This window comes from Trachurus japonicus, chromosome 7 (assembly GCF_045865225.1).
Source record: "Trachurus japonicus isolate A0001 chromosome 7, Traja_1.0".
Lineage (NCBI taxonomy): Eukaryota > Metazoa > Chordata > Actinopteri > Carangiformes > Carangidae > Trachurus > Trachurus japonicus.
In genome coordinates this window covers 6,135,634-6,161,328 of record NC_140913.1, presented here as the reverse complement: position 1 = coordinate 6,161,328, position 25,695 = coordinate 6,135,634, and the positions used below count along the sequence as shown (strand labels likewise).

General features: G+C 42.3%; 1 protein-coding gene across 2 annotated transcripts in view; it reads left to right on the top strand.

Annotated features, from left to right (window-relative positions):
- Window positions 1–25,695, top strand: part of lama5 (laminin, alpha 5) — a 113,833-nt gene that overhangs the window by 68,940 nt on the left and 19,198 nt on the right. Inside the window, exons 22-50 of one of the 2 annotated variants that reach the window (XM_085780927.1) lie at window positions 431–587; window positions 1,944–2,076; window positions 2,717–2,859; window positions 3,606–3,709; window positions 4,294–4,447; window positions 4,556–4,719; window positions 6,610–6,718; window positions 7,296–7,393; window positions 7,488–7,701; window positions 8,845–8,971; window positions 9,101–9,240; window positions 10,272–10,387; window positions 10,480–10,691; window positions 11,405–11,606; window positions 13,047–13,191; window positions 13,292–13,432; window positions 13,890–14,051; window positions 17,114–17,221; window positions 17,324–17,407; window positions 18,130–18,360; window positions 19,277–19,390; window positions 19,500–19,630; window positions 19,757–19,837; window positions 20,833–21,047; window positions 21,176–21,276; window positions 23,750–23,933; window positions 24,117–24,257; window positions 25,133–25,284; window positions 25,368–25,478. In XM_085780927.1, coding sequence (XP_085637053.1) covers window positions 431–587; window positions 1,944–2,076; window positions 2,717–2,859; window positions 3,606–3,709; window positions 4,294–4,447; window positions 4,556–4,719; window positions 6,610–6,718; window positions 7,296–7,393; window positions 7,488–7,701; window positions 8,845–8,971; window positions 9,101–9,240; window positions 10,272–10,387; window positions 10,480–10,691; window positions 11,405–11,606; window positions 13,047–13,191; window positions 13,292–13,432; window positions 13,890–14,051; window positions 17,114–17,221; window positions 17,324–17,407; window positions 18,130–18,360; window positions 19,277–19,390; window positions 19,500–19,630; window positions 19,757–19,837; window positions 20,833–21,047; window positions 21,176–21,276; window positions 23,750–23,933; window positions 24,117–24,257; window positions 25,133–25,284; window positions 25,368–25,478 — 4,174 coding nt within the window. Of the gene's footprint in view, window positions 1–430; window positions 588–1,943; window positions 2,083–2,716; window positions 2,860–3,605; window positions 3,710–4,293; window positions 4,448–4,555; window positions 4,720–6,609; window positions 6,719–7,295; window positions 7,394–7,487; window positions 7,702–8,844; window positions 8,972–9,100; window positions 9,241–10,271; window positions 10,388–10,479; window positions 10,692–11,404; window positions 11,607–13,046; window positions 13,192–13,291; window positions 13,433–13,889; window positions 14,052–17,113; window positions 17,222–17,323; window positions 17,408–18,129; window positions 18,361–19,276; window positions 19,391–19,499; window positions 19,631–19,756; window positions 19,838–20,832; window positions 21,048–21,175; window positions 21,277–23,749; window positions 23,934–24,116; window positions 24,258–25,132; window positions 25,285–25,367; window positions 25,479–25,695 lie in introns of both variants that reach the window. The other variant, XM_085780926.1, reaches the window with a different exon arrangement.

Genomic DNA, 25,695 nt, shown 5'->3' with positions numbered 1-25,695 from the left:
CTTCCATCCAGTAAATATGTAGAAAGGATTTATGTGAGTCTCATTTGACTTCCAGTACAGTAGAATAGAGATGTAAATAACCCGACAGACAGCTCATATACCGTAAACCCCAGAAATAAAATGCAGCAACTTGAAGTACAGGAAACATTACAGTATTTCGATAAAAAATGTAAATATGATTAATCAGAAACATGATCAGCACATCACTGAGGACTTTTTAAAAGGAGGAACTATCAGGCTCACTGGGAAATACTCAAGGAAAAATGGGGAAACGGCAGGAAACTTGACAAGGGTGACACCAGACTTCAAAGTAAAACAGGAAGTGACGAGGACCAGGACAGAAACCTGAACTAAACCTGACCAAACAGACACTTAACTGGTCCTGACAGGGAAAAAGCACATGTCTAAATGGACTTTCCCGTGTGATCAGAGCTCGTCCAGATCATTACTTCCCAGACCTCCATCACCTGAAGTTCGAGATCGAGGAGGGGACCATGCTGGACGGCAGACCGGTCCGATTTGGCTACAACCCCCTGGAGTTCAGAGACTTCAGCTGGAGAGGTTATGCTCAGATGTCTCCAATCCAGGTAGGAACACCAACACCTCCTCACTCTCTGGTTATAGAGTCCGGATACAGAAGCTGAAAGTGAAAATGGATTAAAGGTGAACACAGAACGTTTGAATGACGCAAACACACCCAAAATTCTACCCAAAAAAGTTGAGGCTTTATATCTAATATTACTATACTATTATACAACACTTATACACTTGATATACAGATGCATCTCAATGAAGTAGAATATGATGTCAGCAGTCTTCTCCATGACAGTGTAGCTACTGATCCAGATGAAGAGACCATTTAAAGCAGGGGTGTCAAACTCATTTTAGTTCAGGGGGCCACAGCACAATTTGATCTCAAGTGGCCCCGACCAGTTAAATAATAGCATGATAACCTATTAATAAAAAGAGCTTTGAATTTTTCTCTTTGCTTTCGTACATTATTAACATGTTTACAGTTAATGGACTATCTTTTTACAAAACTTGATAAAAATATGTGCAATTTCAACAGTATTATGCCTCTTCTGTTTTCTATGTAATTTTCAAACTTGGCAAATTCATCCTGAGGGCCTGATTGGACTGGATCGGATTGGTTTTGATTTAAAGGCTGTTTGGAGTTAATCAGCCGATTAGAGTGTGACATCATTAGGTTACAATAGTGGACTGTTTCAATATTCAAATTGTTTGAGATACTTTTTTTTCTAAATGGACTACTTTTGGGGTTTCATTAAATATAAGCCATAATCATTACAATTAAAAGAAATGAAGTGTGTAATCTATATTACTGTATATGAGTTTGAGCTACTGAAATAAATTAACTTTTCCATGATATTCTAATTTATTGAGATGCGTCTCTACTAATATGTATTAGGTTTATTGTTTTTCTTTCAAAAACAGCAACAAAAAAAAGCAAATGAAATGAAATGAAAATGTTTTTTCAACACATGTAATGTTACGATGATGCTGTGTGATGATTTTGTGCTCATGTGTATTGTTATGACTGTGGCCCATCATTTAAAGCTCCTCCTGCATGAATCAGACAGCATGCTCCATGGCTGACAGTTCCTCTGTGGTGGACTCACTCCTCAGCACGTCCTACTAAAAGATATGAGGGACATAAATACACATTAACATACCACCACTGCTCAGCTCATGTGGATGTTTTTGCTGGGAAGTGCAAATCCAGAGAGGAACATGTTGGTGGTTGTGTGTGTGTGTGTGTGGTGACTGGCTTTTCTCTTGGTGTGTGTTGGTGTTTTCATGTCATGCCTCGCCCCTCCCCATCCCTTCTTTTATTTCCCATCTTCTTTTCTCCAACCTCTTGCCTCTCATTTCCTCTTCCTCTCCATCCTCTCTCCTCTCTGGCTTGTGGGCTCCTGCGACAGTCCAAGGTGTTGGTGTCGGTGTCGGTCAGCTCTCCAGACCTTTTCCATGTGGTTCTGCGTTACGCCCACTGGGGGGACTCGGATGTCCGGGGCAGGGTGTCGGTCATAGAGGACGGCTGGAACAACTATTGTGGTAACTGTGAGTGCTGCACGGGGGAACGAATGGCCTGAGTGGTGTGTGTTTGTGTGTGTGCATGTGTCGGTAGCGGTGGCGGCCTCTCCTCCGTCCCTCTGTCACCTTCAAAGGGCCACAGGTCAGGGCGCAGGATCAGGGATTTCAGACAAGAGGGATTCACCTCTTCTATCCCCTACCCTCCCTCCCTCCTCCTCTCCTCCCTCTCTCCCTCCCTCCTCCTCTCCTCCCACTCTCGACTCTCGTAGACGGCAGTGAAGCTTCAGGTTTATGTGAGCGAGGCGGATGTCTATCTGACGCGCTTCATCCTAAGATATGTAAACTCTGAGGGCGCCACCTCCAGTGGTAAAATAACAGCCTATCAGGTGAACCGCAGAGGTAGGTCTCCACCAATCACAGAAGAGCTTCAGTATGAATGATTCTGACTGTGTATAGATCAGTAGACGCAGACATATGTATGTGTGTGTTGTTCGAGCCGAATCTCCCGCTCACACAAGAATTATATTTTGTATATTTATCACATTTTATTGTAAAATTAAATTGTCTCTTGAAATGTAACGTGTTTTGTTTGTTTTTTTTTCCTTTCAACTGCACTTACAGTTTTCACTCTACATGTCTGGTGTGTGTAAATGTTTTCCAGGCTCAGAACAGAGCAAACAGATCGTCTTCGCTCCCAGTGTGGAGCCGACTTTTGTCAACGTTCCTCAGAATAACTTTGTGGAGCCGTTCGTGCTGAACCCTGGAACCTGGACTGTGGTTATAGAGGCTGAGGGAATCCTACTGGTGAGACACACATGCACACACACAGGCTCTTTAGCCCAGAAAGTCTGTCAATTTGTCGTGATAAAGACCAGAATGGCTGTAAATTCCCACCAACATGAAGGAAACCAACGAATCAGGATCAAACATCATATATTTAATCACATATTTAAAAAAAACAAAACAATTAAAGCCAGTTTAATACAGTAATACGACCTGGTTTTAAACTAATTTTAATCTTATATGGACTGAAAGTAGAGGTGTATGCATTTACATGCATGCATTGTCATTGTAAAACAAAGGAATACAATGAAATTGCCAGTGGCCTCAGTGTCGTAAACAAATATACACAGAATAACATACACAACACTGGACTGGCCGACAGGAAGAAATGAATGATAAATAAATAGGATAAATAGACTAATAAAGTAACAGCGCAAAAAAAAATTGCATCAGTGATTCAAGTTCTATATATATATAGTATATATGCCATTACTTGAATTTATTTTATTCATTTTTTTTTCTTCTTTCTTTTGTTTTGATGCCTACATTATTTAATTTGTAAAAATATTTCCTGGAAAAAAAAGGGGTAAACTACATAAGTTAGCTTCTCTCTGCCCCCTTTTATTCAGGAGTTGCATTATTTTTTGTATTTAACTGTTTTTATTTCCTCTTTTTTTTCAATAAATAAAGCAAATAAATAAACGAAACTAAAAAGAAATGTGTTCATGTTTTCACTGTGAAATGAAACTGCTCTAACTGGTCCTCAGGATTACTTGGTCCTGCTGCCCAGCGCCTACTACGAAGCTCCCATCCTGCAGATCAAGGTCACAGAGCCCTGCACCTACAGCGCTGCACCTGACGCCAGCCAGAAGTAAATACGCACACATGTATTTCATTAAATAAGGAGCAATTTGCTGCATAATAATTCATGGTGTGGAACCTGAAATTCAACACTGTTCTCATGTGCCACATCAGTAAATAAAGCTACATTTAGCAGCAGTTAGCTTAGCGACCCTGGGAAACAGCTAAAACTCATTGACTTTCATGTTATAGCTCATTACAACATTACAGCTTAATCACCAAAATGTTAAATAATTAAAGCTGGGGGTAGGCAGGATTTATTTTTGAAAAAAAGCCTACAGCTCCCGGTATCTTTGACCAATCAAATGTATCCTGTCCTGGGGGTTCCTGATTGGTTGAAGGGCCGGCTGGGAGCCGTAGGCTTTTGCTGCATACAGAGACATAGAGAAACACTGTGATCTCTCCAAACACCCAGACCCTGTCCTTACTGACAGCTGAATGGGAAAACACCATTTTCTTGAAAAAACTGAATATTTTGTATTTAAAATAAACCCTGCCTACCCCTTTAATTGAAGTCACTCATCGGGTGAAACAGGTTTTGACCTTCACCACTTATTCAGCTCTTAATATTAGGCCAACTCTCTGTCCCCCCAGCTGTCTGCTGTACAGGTATCTCTCTCTGGACTCCTTCCCCTCCATCTCTGGCAACGACGCCAGCTGTCGCCACGACAACCACCTGCCCCGCCCCTGCCCGACCGAGAAGGTCACCCCGCGGCACCCCGACATGGCCGTGTGCAGCGGCTACGATGTAAGAGATTTGAAGTGTGGGAAAAGTTAGCGTGACATGAGGGTTCTGTGACCTGTCGGTTTTGATTTGACCGTTTTTTGTTTTTTTTCTTTTGTACTTGTGCTACAGATCAGTGTGGAGATGCAGAGCCACCTGCCGTCTGCAGGAGAGTACGTCCTGGTGGTGGAATATTCCACAGAGGAGGAGCTGCCGCAAACTCTGTCTGTGGCCGTTAACACGCCGGGATCTCGTGCACGCCAGCACAGCGTCACCCTGCTGCAGTGCAAATACAGGTACAGAGAGGATCCCTGATCTGACTTGGGACGTAGTTATCAAGCGTCTTAGAGCGCCATTGTAGTCTTAAGTGCTGAGAATTTGTGGAATTTAGTCCTACTCTCAAACTTAAAAATGAAAGCTATTTATTAACTTTCTTTTAAGTCTATAAGAACCACTCCTACTCCCCCAGACATCTAAGAGACTTCCAGAGGTGTCCTAAGTGGTTAGCAGTTGCCAGTAGGGGATGGCACTATGGCAAGCAGATTTAACATTTAGAAGCTAAGTTTGACTATCCGGAATTAACATTGTAAATATCAACAACGTCTTTCTGACTAGTCGTAATCACATTCTGAATATTGGATATATTGGATATTTCATTCAAGATATCTGTAATTCAGTTTTGCCTATAGTCAAAAAGAACATTTCAGATATCCGCAACTACTTCTTCCTAGGACAAATGACGTTACTTTTGCTATTCATGTGTATGGGGTTTGTCATCTACAGATATCTGTAACTGAATTATGACTATTCCTAATTCCAGTTCGAGATACCTACAACGTCATTTTGAATAGTTATAATTCCAGTTACAACGTCATTTCGCCTAGTCAAAACTTAATTTAAGATACCTGAAAAGGAACATGTAGATATCTTTAATTGAGGTAATTAAAGATATCTTGAACTGAAATTATGACTAGTTAGAATCAAATTGTAGATATCTTGAACTGGTATTAGTACTAGTCGTAATTCTGTTACAGATATCTGTAATTCACATAGTGGTTATCTGCAACTGAATTATAGATATCTATAATGACAAACCCCATACACATGAATGACAAAAGTGACGTCATTTGTCCTAGGAAGAACGTAGTTGCGGATATCTGAAATGTTCTTTTTGACGAGGCAAAACTGAATTACAGTCAGATATCTGCAACTCATATCCAGTCTGGCTTGCCATAATGGCACTGAGGCTGGTTTCATCCATGTCACGGATTTAATAAGGGACGTCACCTCACCAATAACCTCACGAAGCAGAGCTTTTACGGCAGAATTAAAAGTCATCACAGTGCTTTGATTTCTCGCCACTGGAAAAATGTAACAGTGTAACGCTGAATTAATAATTTGGCAAGATTATGAACCATTTATTTTACATTCATTCCCAATGTAAATATTTTCTATTATTTTGTAGATTATTGTCAAAATATAGTTGAATATACACTCCCATTGGCCATTTAACTATTCACTGAGATATTTCTATATTCTTAGATAAGGGATTCCATTCAGCGATTGGTCATTCCTATAAATTTTGAAGTGACGTCATCCACAATTCCATTTACGGCACATAGCCATAGTCGTAACTTAGCTCTGAGACATATTAAAACGATGTCCTACTGGGGCGGTGTTTAGGTGAGCTGGTAGAGCACCTGCCCCATGTGTTGAGGCTACAGTCCTCACTGCAGGCGACCCCGGTTCGAATCCCGCGCCGAGCGGCCCTATCCTGTGTGTCACCCCCCCCCCCTCTCTGCCTCCCATTTCCTGTCTCTCTCACAACTGTCCTGTCCATTAAAGGGCAAAAAAAAAAAATCTGTCCTACACTTTGCTAGAGGTGTGACTAAGATGCTTGATAACTACGTTTTAAGTGCAGCTTTTAGCAAAAAAAGAAGTGGTTAGGAGTTAGGAGTGGTTCTAAGAAGCTTTATCAATACGGGCCCAGGTTCTGTTGATCCGGAGTGGTGCGTTCAGGTTCAGGCATCATTTTATGTTCATTGTCGTCGCCATATTGGATTGGGTGGAGGAGGGGGAGAAGCTTGTGTGTGGACTCAGCTGGTTCACAGTTTACCGTGACTGTCTCGGCTTCATCAAATGTGTCAACAGCTCTTAATCACCGTGTGTGTGTTTGCTGTGTGTAGCTTCCTGTGTCGGGCTGTGGCCATCGACGGTCAGAACAGAGTAGCTGCCTTCTCTCTGCCTGCTGATGCTGAGGTCCAGCTCATCTCTGACCGTGCAAGCTTCTTCCTGGTGAGGACCCCCACACACACACACACACACACACACACACACACGTCAAGTGAGTGAGTGACAAGTCACATGATCAGGCATAGAGTGCAGAGATCACTTAATGATCTCATTTATTGATATAGTAAAAGAGAAAAAATGTGATTGTCAAAGTAAATCACAAATTAATTTAAGTTTTAGATCAGAAACATATCAACCACAAATATCTACACTGTTCAAATGATCAGGACCGTCATAGAGACGTGTAATTAGACATATTAAGTTCACGATAATCACATAATATATGATCATTATATGCATTTCACTGCCTCAATAGACATAGGATTACATATATCTGAATACAATGGCTATGTGAGTTTCTTTTCTTAGTTAACTGAATGGTAATGAGCAATTCAGCCTGTACAATGAAATAAAAATAAAAAAATAATAATAATAATTCCTTTTGATATAATTGCATAAAAAAATGAAAAAACATTTTATATCTCACATTTAAGGATATTTTCAATTTATTTATGGCTCCAGCCTTCGGTGCACACTGCTGTTAAAAAAGCTCACATGTGTGTTTGTTCATCGTCTGCAGCACAAAGTGTACCTGGTGCCCAAAGACCAGTTCACCATGGAGTACATCGAGCCTAAAGTCCACTGCATCAGCGCTCACGGACAGTTTGCAGCTGACAGGTAAAGTAACGCTGAACGTTCACGGCTGTAAACGCTGCCAGATTAACATCCCTGTTAACCGTCCTCTCCCCCCCCCCCCCCGTCCCTGCTGCAGCTCCTCCTGCTCCGCGTCGCGCTTCCAGACCCCGTCGGACTCTCTGGTCCTGAAGGACGGCCAGAGCTCCTCCATGCAGGAGCCCATCCTGGCCTCCCCCGCCGCGGCCCCTCCCCTGCACGCACCCCAGGGAGACGAGTCGACCTGGAGCGGAGGGGACAGACCCCCGCACGCCGCGGATCACAGCGACCACGTCAGGCTGGACTCAGTGCAGGTAGGAATGTCACAATTATTACATAATTGCCTGATCGCAATTATTTTGCATAATGGTTCAAATTGTTTCCATTCATCTGTATAAGAACAGCTGGATCAAACTTGCAGTGTCATGTTTCCATCACTATTTCCTTGTCGTTTTCTCCTGTTCTTTGGTTTAATGACACATGAGTACAGTTTATCTTGAGGTGCTTCATTTCTTGTATTTGCCAGTAGGTGAGCATCTATTGACATTAGCATAATGGATTTAGCCTAAAGTCAGTTTTTATTTATGTGTTCCAATGTTTAATGCCAGTAACTGTGTCTTCTTCTTCATAAGGAGTATGAGTATTATTAAGTAAGGGATAGTTCAATATTTTAGCAAATTCTCTTATTACCATAATCCCTATAGTCATAGCAGTAGGTTAATTTCCTTTAATTATCGGTGCATGTTGTTTTGAGATCAGCGGGGCAGAGATGTGAGCTGCTCAGTGAACACAATGGAGGTGGATGGTACAGGTCCCCTGTCCCTCATCAAACTCATCAAATACACAATCCAACAACTCCAAAACACTCTCGTGGAGAAGTTGTGACCTGCACATTCACCACGCTATGAAACTATGATGTAACATTACGAGACAGAGTTGTTTTCGAGGCAGATGCAGCTGGAACTACATTCAAGACACGGCTGCTGGCGGAGTGATTTCAAAAGTAGTTCTGAGTATTTGCTTCATGTGTCGTTATATTCCATAATTATACATGATTATCTCATACCGTGGTGAATGTGCAGGTCACAAGAGAGCATTTTGGAGTTGTTGGATTGTGTATTTGATGAGTTTGATGAGGGACATGGGACCTGTACCACTCACCTCCATTGTGTTAGCTGAGCAGCTCACGTCTCTGCCCCGCTGATCTCAAAACAACATGCACCGATAATTAAAGGTAATGAACCTACTGCTATGACTATAGGGATTTTGGCAATTGCCAAAATGTTGAACTATCCCTTTAAGGCTTATACTATAATAGTGGCATAAAATGATCAGGAAAAGACAATTAAATTGTTCATCACAATTATTAGTGTGGCAGTTAATCATCAACTCAAATTTCATGATTGTGAATATTTCTTCCTTTTTACTTCTCTTCTTCTATCACCCACTTTACCCAGAATGCTGCGGTGTTCTCAACTCGCGTCCATACCCTGGGGCGCTACGTCTTCATCCTCCACTACCACCAGCCTCTCCACCCCACCTATCCCGTGCAGGTCTACATTAATGGAGGACGAATCTGGCACGGTGCGTTTGACATACGGGGTCTTCCAGCAGCGTGTGCTCCAGTCAGAGACAGAGAACACAAAAAAAATCAGAACATCAAATCTCACTTCTGTCGAAAACATATTCAGTGAATTTGACTTTGCCCCGTAGGTCACGCCAACGCCTCCTTCTGTCCCCACGCTTACGGCTGCCGTAACGTCCTAATCTCTGAGAATCAGATCATTCTGGATGTGACGGACCACGAGGTCTTCCTCACGGTCCAGATTCCTGCAGGCAAGACGCTGTGGCTGGTGAGATTTACTGCCTCATTCCCTCACCTCTCATTCTGTAAAATCTCCTGTGGTCTGTATTGGCTTTTATTCTGAAGTCTCTTCCTCATCATTATCATGTTTACACAAAGATATTTTCACTATTTCCACAACAAAACCTTCATATCTTCTGCCACACATCTGTTTCACTGCTGCTGCATTCAGGTCCTGTGGGGCATTTGCATTTAAAGGGATAGTTCAACATTTTGGCAATTTGGCCCATAATTTGGCCATAATCGTGTACGTTCGTTACCTTTATTTGTCGGTGCAAGCTATTTTTAGAACGGCGGAGCAGAGTCGCGAGCTGCTCAGAGCTACGTTACGGAGGCTAATGGGATTTCTTGGTTTCCCTCATCAAACTCATCAAATACACAATCCAACAATTCCAAAACGCTCTCGTGGACAAGTTGTGACCTGCACATTTACCACACTATGAGATAATAACGGAACGTTACGAGACAGAGTTGTTCTCGAGGCAAATGCAGAGACTGCTTGCCAGAAAACTGCCCCTGACAGGAACGCGCATCAGCTATTTTGCATGATTTTACTTCTAAAACAACTCTGTCTGGTAACGTTGTGTTATTATCTCATAGCGTGGTGAATGTGCAGGTCACAACTTGTCCACCAGAGCGTTTTGGAGTTGTTGGATTGTGTATTTGATGAGTTTGATGCGGGAAACCAAAAAATTCCATTAGCCTCCGTAGCGTAGCTCTGAGCAGCTCACAGCTCTGCTCCACCGTTCTAAAAATAGTTTGCACCGACAATTAAAGGTAACGAACCTACTGCTAAAACTATAGGGATTATGGCAATGGGCCAATTTGCCAAAATGTTGAAGTATCCATTTAAAGTTTAAATCTGTGTATAAAGTTTGTTAATGTTTAACATTAACAAACTTTATACACAGATGAATTGTAAAGTAGTTCAGTAGTAGTAAGCAGCTAGAGAACTTTGCAGCAGCAGATGTTTGCTGTTAATAAATACAGTACTTTATGGGATGTGCCATGTGTTCCTAGGATTACGTGCTGGTCGTGCCTCAGAGCAGCTACAGCTCCAGCTACCTGAACGAGGAACCTCTGGACAAATCTTACGACTTCATCAGCAGCTGTGGCCAAAACAGCTTCTACATCAAGTCAGTAGTTCAGCAGGAGAAGGAGCTCATTATGTGCCGCAGAGAGCCGGCTCCCGGTTGTACGTGAATTAACATGACTCCTTCTCCCTCAGCCCCGCGACCGCCTCCAGGTTCTGCCTGAGCTCGGCCGTGTCCCTGTCGGCCTTCTTCAACAACGGCGCCATGCCGTGCGCCTGTCACGAGGTCGGCGCCGAGAGCGACACCTGCAACACGTTCGGTGGTCAGTGCCGCTGCAGACCCAACGTCATCGGCCGAGACTGCTCCATGTGCGCCACGGGCTACTGGGGCTTCCCCAACTGCAGACGTGAGTCTCTGATTGGCCAACACATAATAACCTTTTTTTTTTTTTTTTTTTTTGTAATTCACTTTTTATTGATTTTCAGACATATGCACACACCATAGCAGTACAGCAGGAAGTCTGGTACACATATACAAATACATGCATACAGATGTAGACTAATGGATAGAATTAAAAGGAAAAGGTGCAGCCCACCAGTGTGTCAGGGTCCAGTTGTATAAGGGCCCCATGTTTTCATCTATCAGTCTGTAACACACCGTATCGTCAAACCACTCCCTCACTGATGAATTTCCTTTATTTTTCCAATGCCAATTTTATTTATCTTATTTATTATAATTGAATGCTGCAGCACCACCCTGCATCCAGTAACAAGTGCTGTTCTGCACCATGAGATCTGGTGAACAAATAATTAGCCTTAATCATACCGGTTGTGAATTCATGCATTTTTTTTTAAATATCTCAAAAAACATTCAGTTGATTTAGCCTTACAAGTCAATCTGTGACCAAAACTGTATAAAATATAAAGTCTGAGATTCCAAGTAAAGAAGATATGAACCCCCTGAAGGCCAAAAAAAAAGACAAATCTTTTCGGTTTCAAAAACCTCCAAAAGTGTTTGTTTATCTTCTTTTCTCCCTCTGTTGTGTTTTGGAAACGTTGATTCTGAAGGCTTCTGTCTGGCCTGTAACTGCCTGTAACTGCCTGTGGTCTCCCCCTGCAGCCTGTAGCTGCGGTACCAGGCTATGTGAGCCTGTGACCGGCGACTGCATCTGCCCTCCGAGGACCCTGCAGCCCGAGTGCACCCAGTGCGAACCCCAGACGTTCGGCTGCCACCCTCTGGTCGGCTGTGAAGTCTGCAACTGCTCCCGCCCCGGCATCGACTCGCCCGACGTGAGCTGCGACACGCTCAGCGGACAGTGCAGGTGGGATGTGACATCACACAGGGAGATGGTGATTGATTACCACTGCGTCGCCTCTGGGACATTGTTTCTGGCTCAGGTGGCGTGCGGGCACTGATCGGTGATCCGACCCTGGTTGAGGTTCTAAAGATGAGACAGCCAGAGCCATAAATTCAGTTTCCTCTCAGTCAAAGTGCTTTTAAGTTGTTCAGAATCCATCAATCATAATCTGCTCCCCACCACTGTAGGATAGATAACATTTCTGGTTCAGTAAGCTCAACTCTCAAATGTCAGGGCCTCTGTTTGGAAACACCAAAAAAAAAGGCAGATCTTTCTCCCCTGCTCTGTTTCCTGACACCATCTTGGCTCTGATCAGGCTTGTTTGCCTGTGCGTTTGCCATTCGTACTTGCCAACTCTTGTCTTAGTTTTTTGTGGAACCTGTACGTTTTAAAACTCTGTCAGTCAGAGCCGATTTCTCCTGAAGGCTGCCAAAAACACAGTAGCTGTCTGTTCTCATCCAGCAAACCTGTGTTATTCATCACACACACAGACTTGGATTAGACATACTTTACTGATGCCAAAGGGACATTTAAGCATCCAGTAGAAGCAGGGACATACAATTTGAATATAGAGGACACAAGTTAAAGAAAATATACACTATATCCAGTGTTATGTATAAAATACTAAAAACAGAATAAATAGAGAGAAGAAAATAAAATAAAAATAGAAAAGACAATTGAAATAGCAGAACAATCTGCCAAATATATATAAATGTACACAAATCTGTGTCTATAGGAGACATTCTGCAGCTGGGAAAATTTGCAAGCATTTTTCCAGTTTACATTTTTTATCCGTGTAATTTATCACAATAATTCTCTGTTAATGATAATAACCTAAGTTATTCATATGCTGCCTCCTGCCCCGTGGTGGGATATGTGATGAGAGAGGTGTGTGTTTGAAAATGTTGAACTATTTCTTTGAGCTCAACAGTGACACAGAGAGAAAACAGAGATCAGAAGATTTCATATGTGTTCATTCTGAGTAATGCAACTGTTGCTGCTCTGGCACCTTTAGTCTGCCTGTACTGTATAATATGCAAAACAAACTCTCACTCTCTCTCTCACACACACACACACACACACACACACACACAGAGGAATGTGTCTGCTCTGCCTTGACAAGACAGACAAGGACTTACCCATTTATTTTTCTGCCTGAAGGCTTTCATCACTTGAGGTCCCAGCACCTGGCATTAACACACACACACACACACACACACACACACACACACACTGCAATGCAATTAAGTTTTAATCTTTTCATCTTCAGACTGAGGTATGAGTTTATTTTATGGTCTGCACAAATGTCAGAGGTCAAAGGTTATGAAATCACAGTTTTAGTCCATTGAGAGATGTCAATAGATGTGTGTGTTTCTTTAACCAGTTATTTGTAATTGTTTGTAGATGTAAGAACAACATCGTCGGCCGCCAGTGTGACCGCTGCGCCCCCGGTTTCTACGGTTACCCCAACTGCAGGCCATGTGACTGCAATGAGGCGGGAACCGAGGAGGAAGTGTGTGACTCCTTCACAGGACAATGTCTCTGCAAGGTGGGAAGACACACACACACACACACACACACACACAAGCCTGTCCATCTCAACCCAACGTGTGTGTGCTGAACTGTTGTGTGTGTCCCGCCCCCTGCAGGAAAACGTCCAGGGCTCTCGCTGCGATCAGTGCAGAGTTGGTACCTTCCACTTGGACCCAACCAATCCGAAGGGCTGCACCAGCTGCTTCTGCTTCGGGGCCACGGACCGGTGTCGCAGCTCCGACAAGAGACGCACAGAGGTGGTGAACACATCTGGACTGGCTGCTCCACGTTTAGATCTGCAGTAATCAGTGAAAGAGCCTTGATCCCAAAACCTTGTGCTGTGCCATCAAAAGAAATATTAGTGTGGATCTTGGTGTAACCTGGCCTCCAATTACAGTAGTGTTTTTTTTATTATTATTTGTGATAAAAAAAATGTTATTGAATTTTTCCATTTTTTTAGAAAAAAAAAAACAAAGATGTGGCAAACAATAAATGTGCAAAAATATGGAAATAACAGAAGTATAATAAAATAACAAAAAGACAAGAAAATAATAACAATAACAATACTGATACATAATAATAATAAATTAAAGATAAGAAACAGCTTCTTAAACAGCTACCACTACCGCCCTCATTCAGAGGATAATATTAGTGGTGTTACGATGGTTCCAGTATGTTACAGAAGCTCATCAGTGTGTTTCTCCTCTGCTGTAGATCATGGACATGGTGGGCTGGGTGCTGCTCGGCGCAGACAGACAGGAGGTACCGGTGGCGGTGTACCCAGGTCAGGACCTGGTGGAGGCTGACCTCAGTGACGTGCCCGATGTCTACCAGGACCTCCACTGGCACGCACCAAGGACTTACCTGGGAGACAAGGTCAGACTCTGGACAACCTGGAGACTTGGAGGGAGAGTAAATGGATGTTGTACAGCGTAGTTCATTGAACGGGTGAACACAAATGGCCCCTTTTCCACTACACAGTTACAGCTCTATTCGACCTGGTTTAGGTCATTTTCCATTACAACTGAGTACTTCACAGTATCTCACCTCCTCACCGTGGGCTGGGTCGTCATAGCACAGCTGATATTCTCCTCAGCCACCAAACACAGGAACGTCTGAACCTCGTCAACGGACGCTGTAGTTTTTTTTCCGCACAGCAGCCATTTAACCGGCGTGAAAGAATAAGAACAGTCTCATTACAGACCAGTGGACGCTGTTAAAGGGATAGTTCAACATTTTGGTAAATTGGCCCATGGCCATAATCCCTATAGTTTGAGGAGTAGGTTTGTTACTGTACCTTTAGTTGTCAGTGCAAGCTATTTTTAGAACGGCAGAGCAGAGCCGCGCGCTGGTCAGAGCTATGCTACGGAGGCTAATGGGATTTCTTGGTTTCCCTCATCAAACTCATCAAATACACAATCCAACAACTCCAAAACGCTCTGGTGGACAAGTTGTGACCTGCACATTCACCACGCTATGAGATAATAACGGAATGTTACGAGACAAAGTTGTTTTCGAGGGAAATTCATGCAAAACCGCTGATGCGTGTTCCCATCAGTGGCAGTTTCTTCTTTCTTTCTTTTTGTCTGTGCATTTGCCTCGAAAAGAACTCTCTCTCTCGTAAAGTTCCGTTATTAAAAAAGTTTGACTCTCGTATCGTGCTCGCGACTTTTCCAGTGTCGACACTCTGGCAAATCAGAAGTCAGTTGACGTCACGTCATGGTATCGGCTTGGCTCGCTTGGAACCCTGGCTGAGGCGGTACCAAAAACAGGTAACCGGTTCTGTACCAGGTACTGTTCTCAGTGGAAAAGCAAAAAAAAACCGTCTTGAGTAGACTTGAGTCGTGCTTGTTGAAAAAAGCCAAAAGTGTCAGGAACACTGATCGATTCAGTTGGATCTGCCAAGCAAAACACAAATATGTCACAAGTTCTACAGTTACACAACTTTTTCTAGTCAAGCCTTCGCACAAGACACATCATGTGGTTGGAGGGGCTTTGCTTTCTCGCTAACAATATTTCTGTGCATCGATGAAATATTTCATCACTGAGTTAGAATGATAACATGAGAGGCATGACCAGGCAGAAAACAGCTGTAGGAATCTGTGTGTTGAAGGTGTGTTTTATTCTGTCAGAAGCTCTCAAAGCAAAGTGATGTGCAGGTGGTTTGACTTCACTTATCACCCATCAGTCTGCATTTTCTCCATGGAGGTCGACTGAGGACGTTGTCATTGTTGAGGTGTTGATTTATTAAATCCAGGCAGCAAAGTTTAAACACCTTCTTCCTTCATTCAAGTCTGGTTTTGATGAAGCCTTCAGTTGACTTACTTTGAAAAAGTTTGATTGGAAATTACATTTAATTTAATTTAATTTAATTTTTTTTTTTGTAGACAGGCTTGACACAACATGTCCGTACAGTTCATTAGCCTGCTAGCTTAGCATCCCAAGCAAGTACAGACAAGCCCGTTTAAAATGTAAACTAGCCTAGTTTTTTGAGCAGCACACCAGTCAAAGCAGTTCAGTAACACTGAACTCAACAGTTTTTATTTAACAGCATCTGCAGCTTCTAATACATTTTGCTGATGCTGTATTCTCTCAGTTATCTACTTAAAGGGACAGTTCAGTTTTTTTGATGCAGGGTTGTATGAGGTACAAATGACCCCTAAGTATAATATCTGCAGCAGACAGGTCTCTGCTCTCCCCCAGTTAGCCATACCAGCTCAGAGTGCAGCCTGCCTGTGCGGAGGAATACTGAGTGAGTCGGTTAATTCCAGATAAACAGCTTTTTTCCGACTAGTTGATGGACTGAAACAAAATGTGTACATTTTAACGGGTGTATTATTTTGTGACAGCTTCTTCGGTCAAGTAACTGCGCATTTTATTGTCAGTAACGGTAACAGCGTTATAACAGGGATAACAGTAACTTTTTTGATTACTTGTCGTCGTTGCTGAAAAAAGTAGCGCCGTTAGTTAACGCCTTTATTTTATAATGCTGTTATTCCCATCACTACCTCATACAACCCCACTTCAAAAAAAACAAAAACAAAACTGAACTATCCCTTTAACTTATCCTTACTGCGCCAACATTTTAGGTTAAACTCAATATGGCCGAGGTTAAGCTGGTTTTTGACCATGGCTACCACAGAGTTATTTTGTGTGTCTTTTTTCTATATGCATACGTACCGATTCACATGCATGTAGGTAAAACCGTTGGTGATTGGATGATATTTTCCAAGTAGCACTGTCGAGCCGAGAACCCTAAAATGCATAACCTTTCACCAGGCCTGACACATGATAGCAAGTTCAGGCCATCAACATAGCAATTCATTTGACTTAAGTAAAACACAATAGGGTCGACACATCCTGGTGCACTCTGGGTCTAATGGAGCTGATTTAAAAGCTAATTAATTACTTGAACAGAGTTGGCAGTTAGTTAGAAAAGTTTTCAACCAAACATAAATGACACAGTTTAGCACAAAATCACAACTTCCACAAACACACACACACACACTCATACAGCTAGATTAAAGGAGACAAACATCGCCCACATCCCTGATCCCCAGGCTCAGACGCGGTGTGTGGATACAGATCAGTGTTTGGTCTGAGCTTCTGAAATCCGCAACTTTCATGTGTGATTCCACCGGCATCAGTCTGAGGGTCCGACGCGTCGATTTAAATCCCCGGCTGAGTCCTGTTCCGCTCCATAGACCAGCTTCAAGTGTCGACAGTGCCAAAACCTGCATGGTTACCACAGGAGCGTAGGCGTTTTTATCTGTCACGCATGAAGAAGCGCGGACTCCTTGGATCTCGTCCATGTTTGACTGTGGAGTCTGAATATAATCCATTGTAGTCTGCATTAAGATTCAGCAGCGTGAGGTCAAAGCACGTCTCTGTCTGCTTTACTCCTTTGATTTATTTCCATCCCTCCCTCCGTCCTCCAGGTCTCGTCCTACGGAGGCTACCTGAGGTATCGTCTCCACACTCAGACCATGAGGGGCGATGTGCTGTCTCTGCCTGCAGAAGCCTCCAGGCCTGACATCATCCTCAAGGTGCAGAACACACACACAAACACTGGTAGAAAAAAGTCCCTGTCTCATATGATACAACATGAAACACAGCAAACACTTCTCCTCCGTTTTCTCCACCTGCAGGGCAACCAAATGACCCTGGTGTTCATGGAGAGAGAGTACTCCGCACCTGAGGAGCCTCACCTGGGAATAGTCCACATGGTGGAGGTAAAGTCACATTTATACAGACTGGTACCAAAATGATGCTTTCTTTTAACTTTTTGTCTTTCTTTTGTTTGTTTTTCCAAAAGATTGTTTTAGGTTTTATCACTGTAGGCACACTTTTTTTTTCTCCCCAGACATTTAGAAATAGATGTTGCAGTTTCCTCTTACAACTTTAATAATTATGAGAAGAGACCAGACTCTGGACGTCTTTAAATAGTGAATGAAAAAAGAGAAAGCATACAGCATGCAAATGAGGAGTATACAGCACGGCTGCTAACAACGACAAAAAAACTGATGTCATCACATCATACGATGATTGCCAACGTAACCTGATGTAAATATTTATATATTTTGGACCCGTCAAAATTTATGAAACAATTATTTATATACTATTAAAAAAAATATATAAAATTCATTCCTTTATTCTGCACCCCTCTGTATTATTTTTGAAAAATTAATCGTTTTGATGAAAAAGTTGTAGCTATAACCTTTAACTTCTATATGAACTTATTAACCCTTACAAATATAATAAATTCTCAACAATAGAAGACTTACTGTATTTTAGCATCACTGTCCATTTGCATCTAAAGCTGCTGATATGCAGTATTATAGGGTTAGGGTTAGGGGTAAATACAGACTATTAAGTCCATTTTGTGTTGTGTCCAGAAGTGTCATTTGTTGTTGATCCTTTATCCCTCTCCACACACACACACACGTGCACACAGGGAAGTTTCCGTCACGCTCAGACCGGGAACTCTGTGTCTCGGGAGGAGCTGATGATGGTCCTGGTCGGTCTGGAGTCCCTGCAGGTCCGGGCCCTCCACTCCCAGTCCGCCCACTCCGTGTCGCTGCGCGGCGCCGTGCTGGAGGGCGCAGAGGGCATGCCCGCCGGTCGCCATGCCAACAACGTGGAGATCTGCATGTGTCCCGCCAACTACCTGGGAGACTCGTGTCAGGTGAGCGCCGCACTTTGTTGAGAACAATCTGACAAGGTATAGAGTGACTTTTGTTTTGTTTTTTATATGTGAAATAACCAGTTGATTCATTGAGAGAAAAATCTGTAGATGAATCATCAGTTAAAAACACTGCAACCCCTCATAGGGGTGGGCAAAAATCGATATGGCAATATATCGCGATACTTTATATTGCGATACGATATCGATATTCAATATTTAAATATCGATTTTTTTTTTCCAAAAAAAATCAAAAATCAAAAAAAAAATTCAAATAATAAATCATGTTTCAGACGTAAATCCAGTACGACTTCCGCACCTCTGCTCCGCGAGGTGTCACTGTACTGCTACCTCAGACAGTGTGTTGTACATGCAAATATGTTGTTGTAACTTGCACTTGTATATGAATGAATAAATGAATAAATGAATGAATGAATGAATGAATGAATGAATGAATATTTTATTTTCGTGTCATGCCACCACTGTGGCCCATCCCATATGAGATTACAAGACACAATAACAAATACAAAAAACAAAAACTAGACAGTCCTTCCTGTTGGTGTTACCTGCCACACAGGTGTGACATAAATAAACAAATTCAGATTACTTTCAGTACTCAACTATATATTGCTCTTCGTCTCATTGCATAAAATGGCATGGATAATTTGAATTACATTGTTTTGACTCAGTTTGTCCCATAAATTATCACTATCATCTGATGTACATACAACTCGGATTTTAAGATGCATAATGCATTACATTTTTCAGTGAACTATGTAGAATATCGCAATATATCGCAAAATTTGGATATCGCAATATCGTATCGTATCGTGACTCAAGTATCGTGATGCGTATCGTATCGTGAGGTCCTTGGCAATACCCACCCCTCATACACAGTGTCCTCCTCTCCTCTGTGTAGAAATGTGCTCCTGGTTACTATAGAGACACCATCGGCCTATTTCTGGGGAAGTGTGTTCCCTGTAACTGTAACGGGCACTCTGACCGGTGTCTGGACGGATCAGGAGTGTGTGTGGTGAGTATCAGTGATAAAACCAACCCTGGTCTGTTACGCCTCTAGACTGTAGTCGTAGATATAAAAATAGACACCGTGTCTGTGTTTTATTTTTCTCTCTGTTCATCAGAACTGTCAGCACAACACAGCCGGCGACCACTGCGAGAAGTGTCAAGGCGGTTTCCTCGGCAACAACAGCCTTGACGGACAGGCCGTGTCATGTTCCAGTTGTCCCTGCCCACTCAGGGTCCCCTCCAACAAGTCAGCACAGTTCCCTCTCTTTTTATTCATCCACCAGTATTTAATGATCCCTGTAATTGGTTCTCTCTGAACCAGATGTCACCATACAGACTGATAGTCTCTCTCTCTCTGTCTCTCTCTCTCTAGCTTTGCTGAGGGCTGTGTGCAGAAGACTGACAGGATGCAGTGTCTGTGTATGCCGGGTTATGCTGGTCCACACTGTGAAAGGTGAAACACCCCCGTCAGTCTAGTGTGACTTTGCTCTGAATCACCCCACCACCAACACCACCAAACACCCCATCCTACCCGAAATGAAAAAAAGCCCTGGTTCGATTCCACCGGTGGCCCTTTGCTGCATGTCATTCATTGTCCCTCTCTCTGTCCCCCCATTTCCTGTCTCTCTACATGCTGTCCAATAAATTAAAAGTTCAAAAAAATACTTTTTTTTAAAATTAATTCCATAACATACAGTGAAAACAAAGACCTGTAAAAGAGAAAGAGTTAACAACAAGATAACTCATTTTCAAGATAACATTTGATCATTTTTGTACAATATTTCAAAAATCGTAAAGTTTTTTTTTTCCAGAAAAGAGCTGGACTTTATTAAATATGTATAGGCAAGTTCACACTAGACAAGTCAAAGCTACTTTATTAGTATATTACACACATTTTCCTTAAAGAGACCCCGAGGAGTTTGCTTTTGGTTATAAAAGAGTCTCATATGAATCTACATTACCCACACTTGTTAATGGGTCCATTTTCGATAAATATATCGTTTTGTCTTTATAGTAATTTTGATATTATTATTTAGTGGTAGACTCCCCCAGCATTTCCTACAGTAGTTTCGGTTTCCTGATCACTAGTTGGCATCGTTTATGGTCGGAACTACAACGTTATGTGATCGTCTTCGAACCTCCGACTTTCATTCTTGATTAATGAAAACATTCTTGGCAAATGTTTTCGCTTTCGTCCGTCTTGCGCCGGTCCAAGAATTTCAGCGTGCGCACGGAGGCTCATGGGAAATGTGGTGTAAATCACTTAAGCTTTCCGAAAGTCCTTGTAGTCACTTTAAGAGTAACAAAAAAATAGAATTAAAAAGTACACATATTAACATATCTTATAAAACATATCATATCTACTATTAAAGTAATTAAAAGTGTTTAATTTATTAAATACATTAAGCAGGAAACATACTGTATGTAACTATGGGCCTCTTTCTACAGGTGTGCCCCTGGTTTCTACGGCAACCCCATGGTGCTGGGCAGCAGATGCCAGCCATGCCACTGCCATGGCAACACGGACCCCAACATGCTGTTCACAGACTGCCACCCGCTGACCGGAGAGTGTCTGAGCTGCATGCACAACACAGCCGGACCCCACTGTGACATCTGTGCCCCTGGTCACTATGGCAACGCAGTGGCTGCCAAAAACTGCACCAGTGAGTTCAGGCCCTCAGCTGGGCCGGGTGCATTTACATGTTCATCTGATCCAGTCAGACGGTGAAGTACAGCTTCAAAATGTGTTTGAAAATGTAAAAGTTGTGTGTTTTTTCTTCTTGTTACACAGAATGTAACTGCTCTCCATGTGGCACCGAGTCATGTGACCCTCACACTGGACAGTGTCGCTGTAAACCAGGAGTGACAGGACCGCACTGTGACCGCTGTGAGGTAAATGCTGCTCCCTGCTGCTGTGTGAATTACAAGTTCCTAAATCATTCTCATCCATTCATTTCCAAACAGCAGAGAAAACAGTTAGAAGCTAGTACTCACAACCAGACACTAATGATTGTATCACAAATGTAGGCAACAGGTCTGCCCCTCTTCCTGATGAAATGTCCAGTCAAATAAACCAGGATGTTATGAATACTGCTGCTCATGATCTCTAAAAACATTCAACATGTTGAAATGTTGAGTTTTCCGTTTTCCCGATTAGAGGAATGTTCATGACATCACTTTAAGAAATAAAAAGAAAGTCAAGAGAAAGGTACAGTATTAGAGCAACTAGTGATCTCTCTCTGTAATATCTTTCTTTTTTATTTAATTTAACCTTTATTTAGATCTTGAAAGCCAATGACGGTAAACCCTCATGACGTCGAGAGCACAACAATACAATACAATACAATAAACCTTTATTATCCAGCGTGGTGGAAAATTGCCTTTATCTCACCGTATAAAAAGTATAATGTGTATAAAAGATATACATTTCATCAGGTATGAGAACACAATTAAAAACACAATTAAACAAGATAACATAAATAAATATAGAGTAAAAAAAATCCAAACCCAAAACAACAACAACAACATGTACAATTATCATTAAAAACAGATAAAAAAAAGTATTTTTGATTATTAGGTTATTATGTAACAAATGTATCGACTCGAGTATTAGAATTTGTTTGTAAATTATTCCAGGTGTGTGCACCAGAGAAACTACTGTAAAAGCAGAGTTACCGAATTTGGAATTTGTCCAGGGAACATCTTTAAATGAAAATAAAGTATCAAAGTATCACTTAGCCGTTCTTATTGTTATGCTGTGGAAGAGCAGCTTTTAGGACAGTTATAACAAAAGAGAAAATGGATGTATAGATATTAATAAATGATTCACAGCTGTGTGTGACCTTTACTGCAACCAAACAAAGCACATCAATCAATCAATCAATATCCTTTATTTAACCAGGTAAAAATCTCATTGAGATTTAAAACCTCTTTTCCAAGAGTGACCTGGCCAAGACCGCAGCACACAAACAGCTCAGTTGCACATCACACAAGACTCAAATAAAATACAATCACACATTTCAGGAAAACATGATTAAACAATGCAATCACACAGTCCGATTGAGCTCAATTCTCTGTCTATTATAATTGACCTGAATTCACCCAGAGTTACAAGATGTGTCAGTTTCAAGTCCTTCTGCACATCGTTCCAGGTCGACGGAGCTGAAAATTTAAAAGCCTTTTTGCCCAGTTCCGTTCTCACTCTCGGGACCTTCATCTGTATAATGTCCTGAGAACGCAGGCCATATCGGCTGTGGTTTCTACACATGTGCACACACAAATATGTAGGCAAAAGTCCAAGAATAGATTTATAAATAAAAGTCAGCCAATGAGAGAGTCTACGGACATACAAAGATGGACAATGTGCGACGGCATATAAGGAATGATGTACACGATAGCTGCAACCAGTAATAAAACGCAAAGCACAGTGATATACAGTATCCAGTTTCTTTAAAAACTGATCAGGTGCGTTCATAAAAAGCAGGTCTCCGTAGTCCAACAAGGGTAAAAAAGTTGAGTTGATCAAGTGTTTTCTGACTTGCAACGAAAAACATGATTTATTCCTAAAAAAGAAACCTAATTTCAGTTTCAGTTTAGAAACGAGTTTATCAATAGGAGTAAAATGTAAAAAACAAGACTAGAGCCAATTTAACCTAGCCTGACAAGCCAGACTATATCATTAAAATGTCTAGTCTGGCAACGACCGGGAGACACGGCTCAATCCAGGGGGCGGGATGAAGGCTGTCTTTCAAACTGCCTCTGCACCAATAGGGTAGCGCTACGACCAATCAGAGCAAAGAGCAGGATGACGTTAGCCTGACAAGCCAATTAAAATGTATGTCGTCATCGCGTTAAGCCCGCCCAACGACTCTCTAAACAGATAGAGCGCTGTGATTGGTGAACACAATCGATGTTCGAGACTCAAAAAGTTCCTATGGCTCGTTTCTAGACTCACCTACGGAGCAAATAGATTTGCTGCCGCTAGGGTGCAGCTAGATTTCTAGGCTAGATTTAACCAGGATGTTGCAGCTGAAAATGAAACCTGCTGTCCCACACTTCCTGTTTGACATCGGGAGCTTCTTACTGTCCACTCAGTCTCCAGCTCCACCTGGTGCCTCCCTTTTTCTTTTTCTTCCTTTTTCTTTTAAATGTATTTTTCTGTTTTTGATTTTATTATTGTAATGATTTTTATCATTCTAATAGCTATTATTGTCTTTTATTGTTCTTTCTTTGTATTTTCCTGTTTTTGTTGATTTTAATGTATATCTATGCCTCTGTAAAGCACTTTGAATTGCCTGGTGTATGAACTGTACTAGTGCCTTGTGCCTGCCTCCACCTGAGCGTTTCTCTGTGTGTCTCTCATCAGGACGGCTCCTTCGGCTTCGACTCGTGCTCCGGCTGCCGTCAGTGTGACTGCGAGGCCTCGGCGGCTCTCGTCCAGCCGTGTGACCCTCAGAGCGGTCAGTGCGCCTGTCAGCCAGGGGTCAACGGACCCAGCTGTAAACAGTGCGCCCCTGGGTTCTGGGACTACGGACCTAACGGATGCAAGAGTGAGTGAACGTCGGTACATAATGGAGACACGTAGCTGGAACAAACCAGATGAAACATTTGATCAAACGTGTTGAGAAATTTTCGCAGTTGCGGTTGCTTTCATACCAGCCACACCACTAATGCAGCGTGTTTCCATCACAATCAACTCACTCAATTTATTCAACTGGTCCCTCCCACCTCAGAGTGCAGCTGTAGAGGAGGCCGCTGTGACCCGAGGACCGGGGAGTGTCGCTGTCCTGATGGGATGACAGGAAAACAGTGTGACACCTGCTCACATAAATACAGTGTGGCTATGGAGGACAACCATGGCATGCACTGTGAACGTAAGTAAAATACATACACACACACACACACACATTTATGCTGCATCTAACAAGATCAGAACCATTTATGAACATTTTCTATTGCACTTTATTTATGTATTTTATGGTTTTATAATAATGGTATGTTTTTATTGATCCGTACAGCACCTTGGTCAACTTAAATTGTTTTTAAAGTGCTCTATAAATAAAGTTTGAGTTGAGTTGAGTTGAGTTGAGTTGAGTTGAGTTGAGTTGAGTTGAGTTGAGTTGAGTTGAGTTGAGTTGAGTTGAGTTGAGTTGAGTTGAGTTGAGTTGAGTATATCTGTATGTACGGCTGGGTTTACATGGAGCCAAATATTCCAATTAGACAAATAGAAATCCATATAAACACCTCAATCAGAATAAACGAACCTAAACCCAAATGGAATTTCATTCAGTTTCAGTGCGGTAGAATATTCCTCCTCCCAAACTGATCAAATGTAAAATTACAACATGTTAAACAGAATGTTGTCTGGTTGCCCCGTCTCAACAGAAATGCGCAGTGACGTTTATATGGCGGCTTCCAAGCACAGCACGCAGAACTGGTCTACGGCAGAGAGTTTGTTTTTGATACAAACTATCAAAGAACTGAACATTGTCGCCCACTTACAGTAGACAGTCGGAAAACAAGAAATAGTGAACAGTGTAACTTTTTATCAGATGATAGATCTCCATCTTCGATCAGTCAAGTGATGTTTTGATTAATCTGTGCATGTCACACGGTGGTGAAATGAATAGATGACGTCACGTGAGCGGTTGACGTGAAATCTTTCATTTGGAATGATTTGAATCAGAATTAATGAGTCTGCGTGTAAACCTGCCGTGTGTGTGTGTGTGTGTGTGTGTCTCTTGCGCAGCGTGCGACAGCTGCGTCATCGTCCTGCTGGACGATCTGGACAAGTTGAACATCGACTTCAGCTCAGTGGGCGATCAGCTGAAGAGCCTCAACGCCAGCTCCATGGTCTGGGCTCAGCTCAACAACCTCAACAAGTCTGTGGAGGACATCGCTGTGAGTGTTCACACACACACAAGTACAGCTACTGCTGAGGTCATGAGCATGTATTAATTCAAGTCATTTTTCCCGTGATGCAGCGCGCCATAGAGAACTACAACAGCACCCTGGATGAGAGCAGGAGCCGGGCCGACACGCTGGAGGCTGAGATCATGAACATCAATGACGACATTGATGAACTGCAGGACAAGGTGTGATTACTGGTGACACACACACACACACACACACGCTGAATAAACACACTAATCAGTGTTTTCTCTCATTTTAAAGGGATAGTTCAACATTCTGGCAAATTGGCATAATCCTTATAGTCATAGCAGTAGGTTTGTTACCTTTAATTGTCGGTGCAAGCTATTTTTAGAATGGCGGAGCAGAGCCGCGAGCTGCTCAGAGCTACACTACGGATGC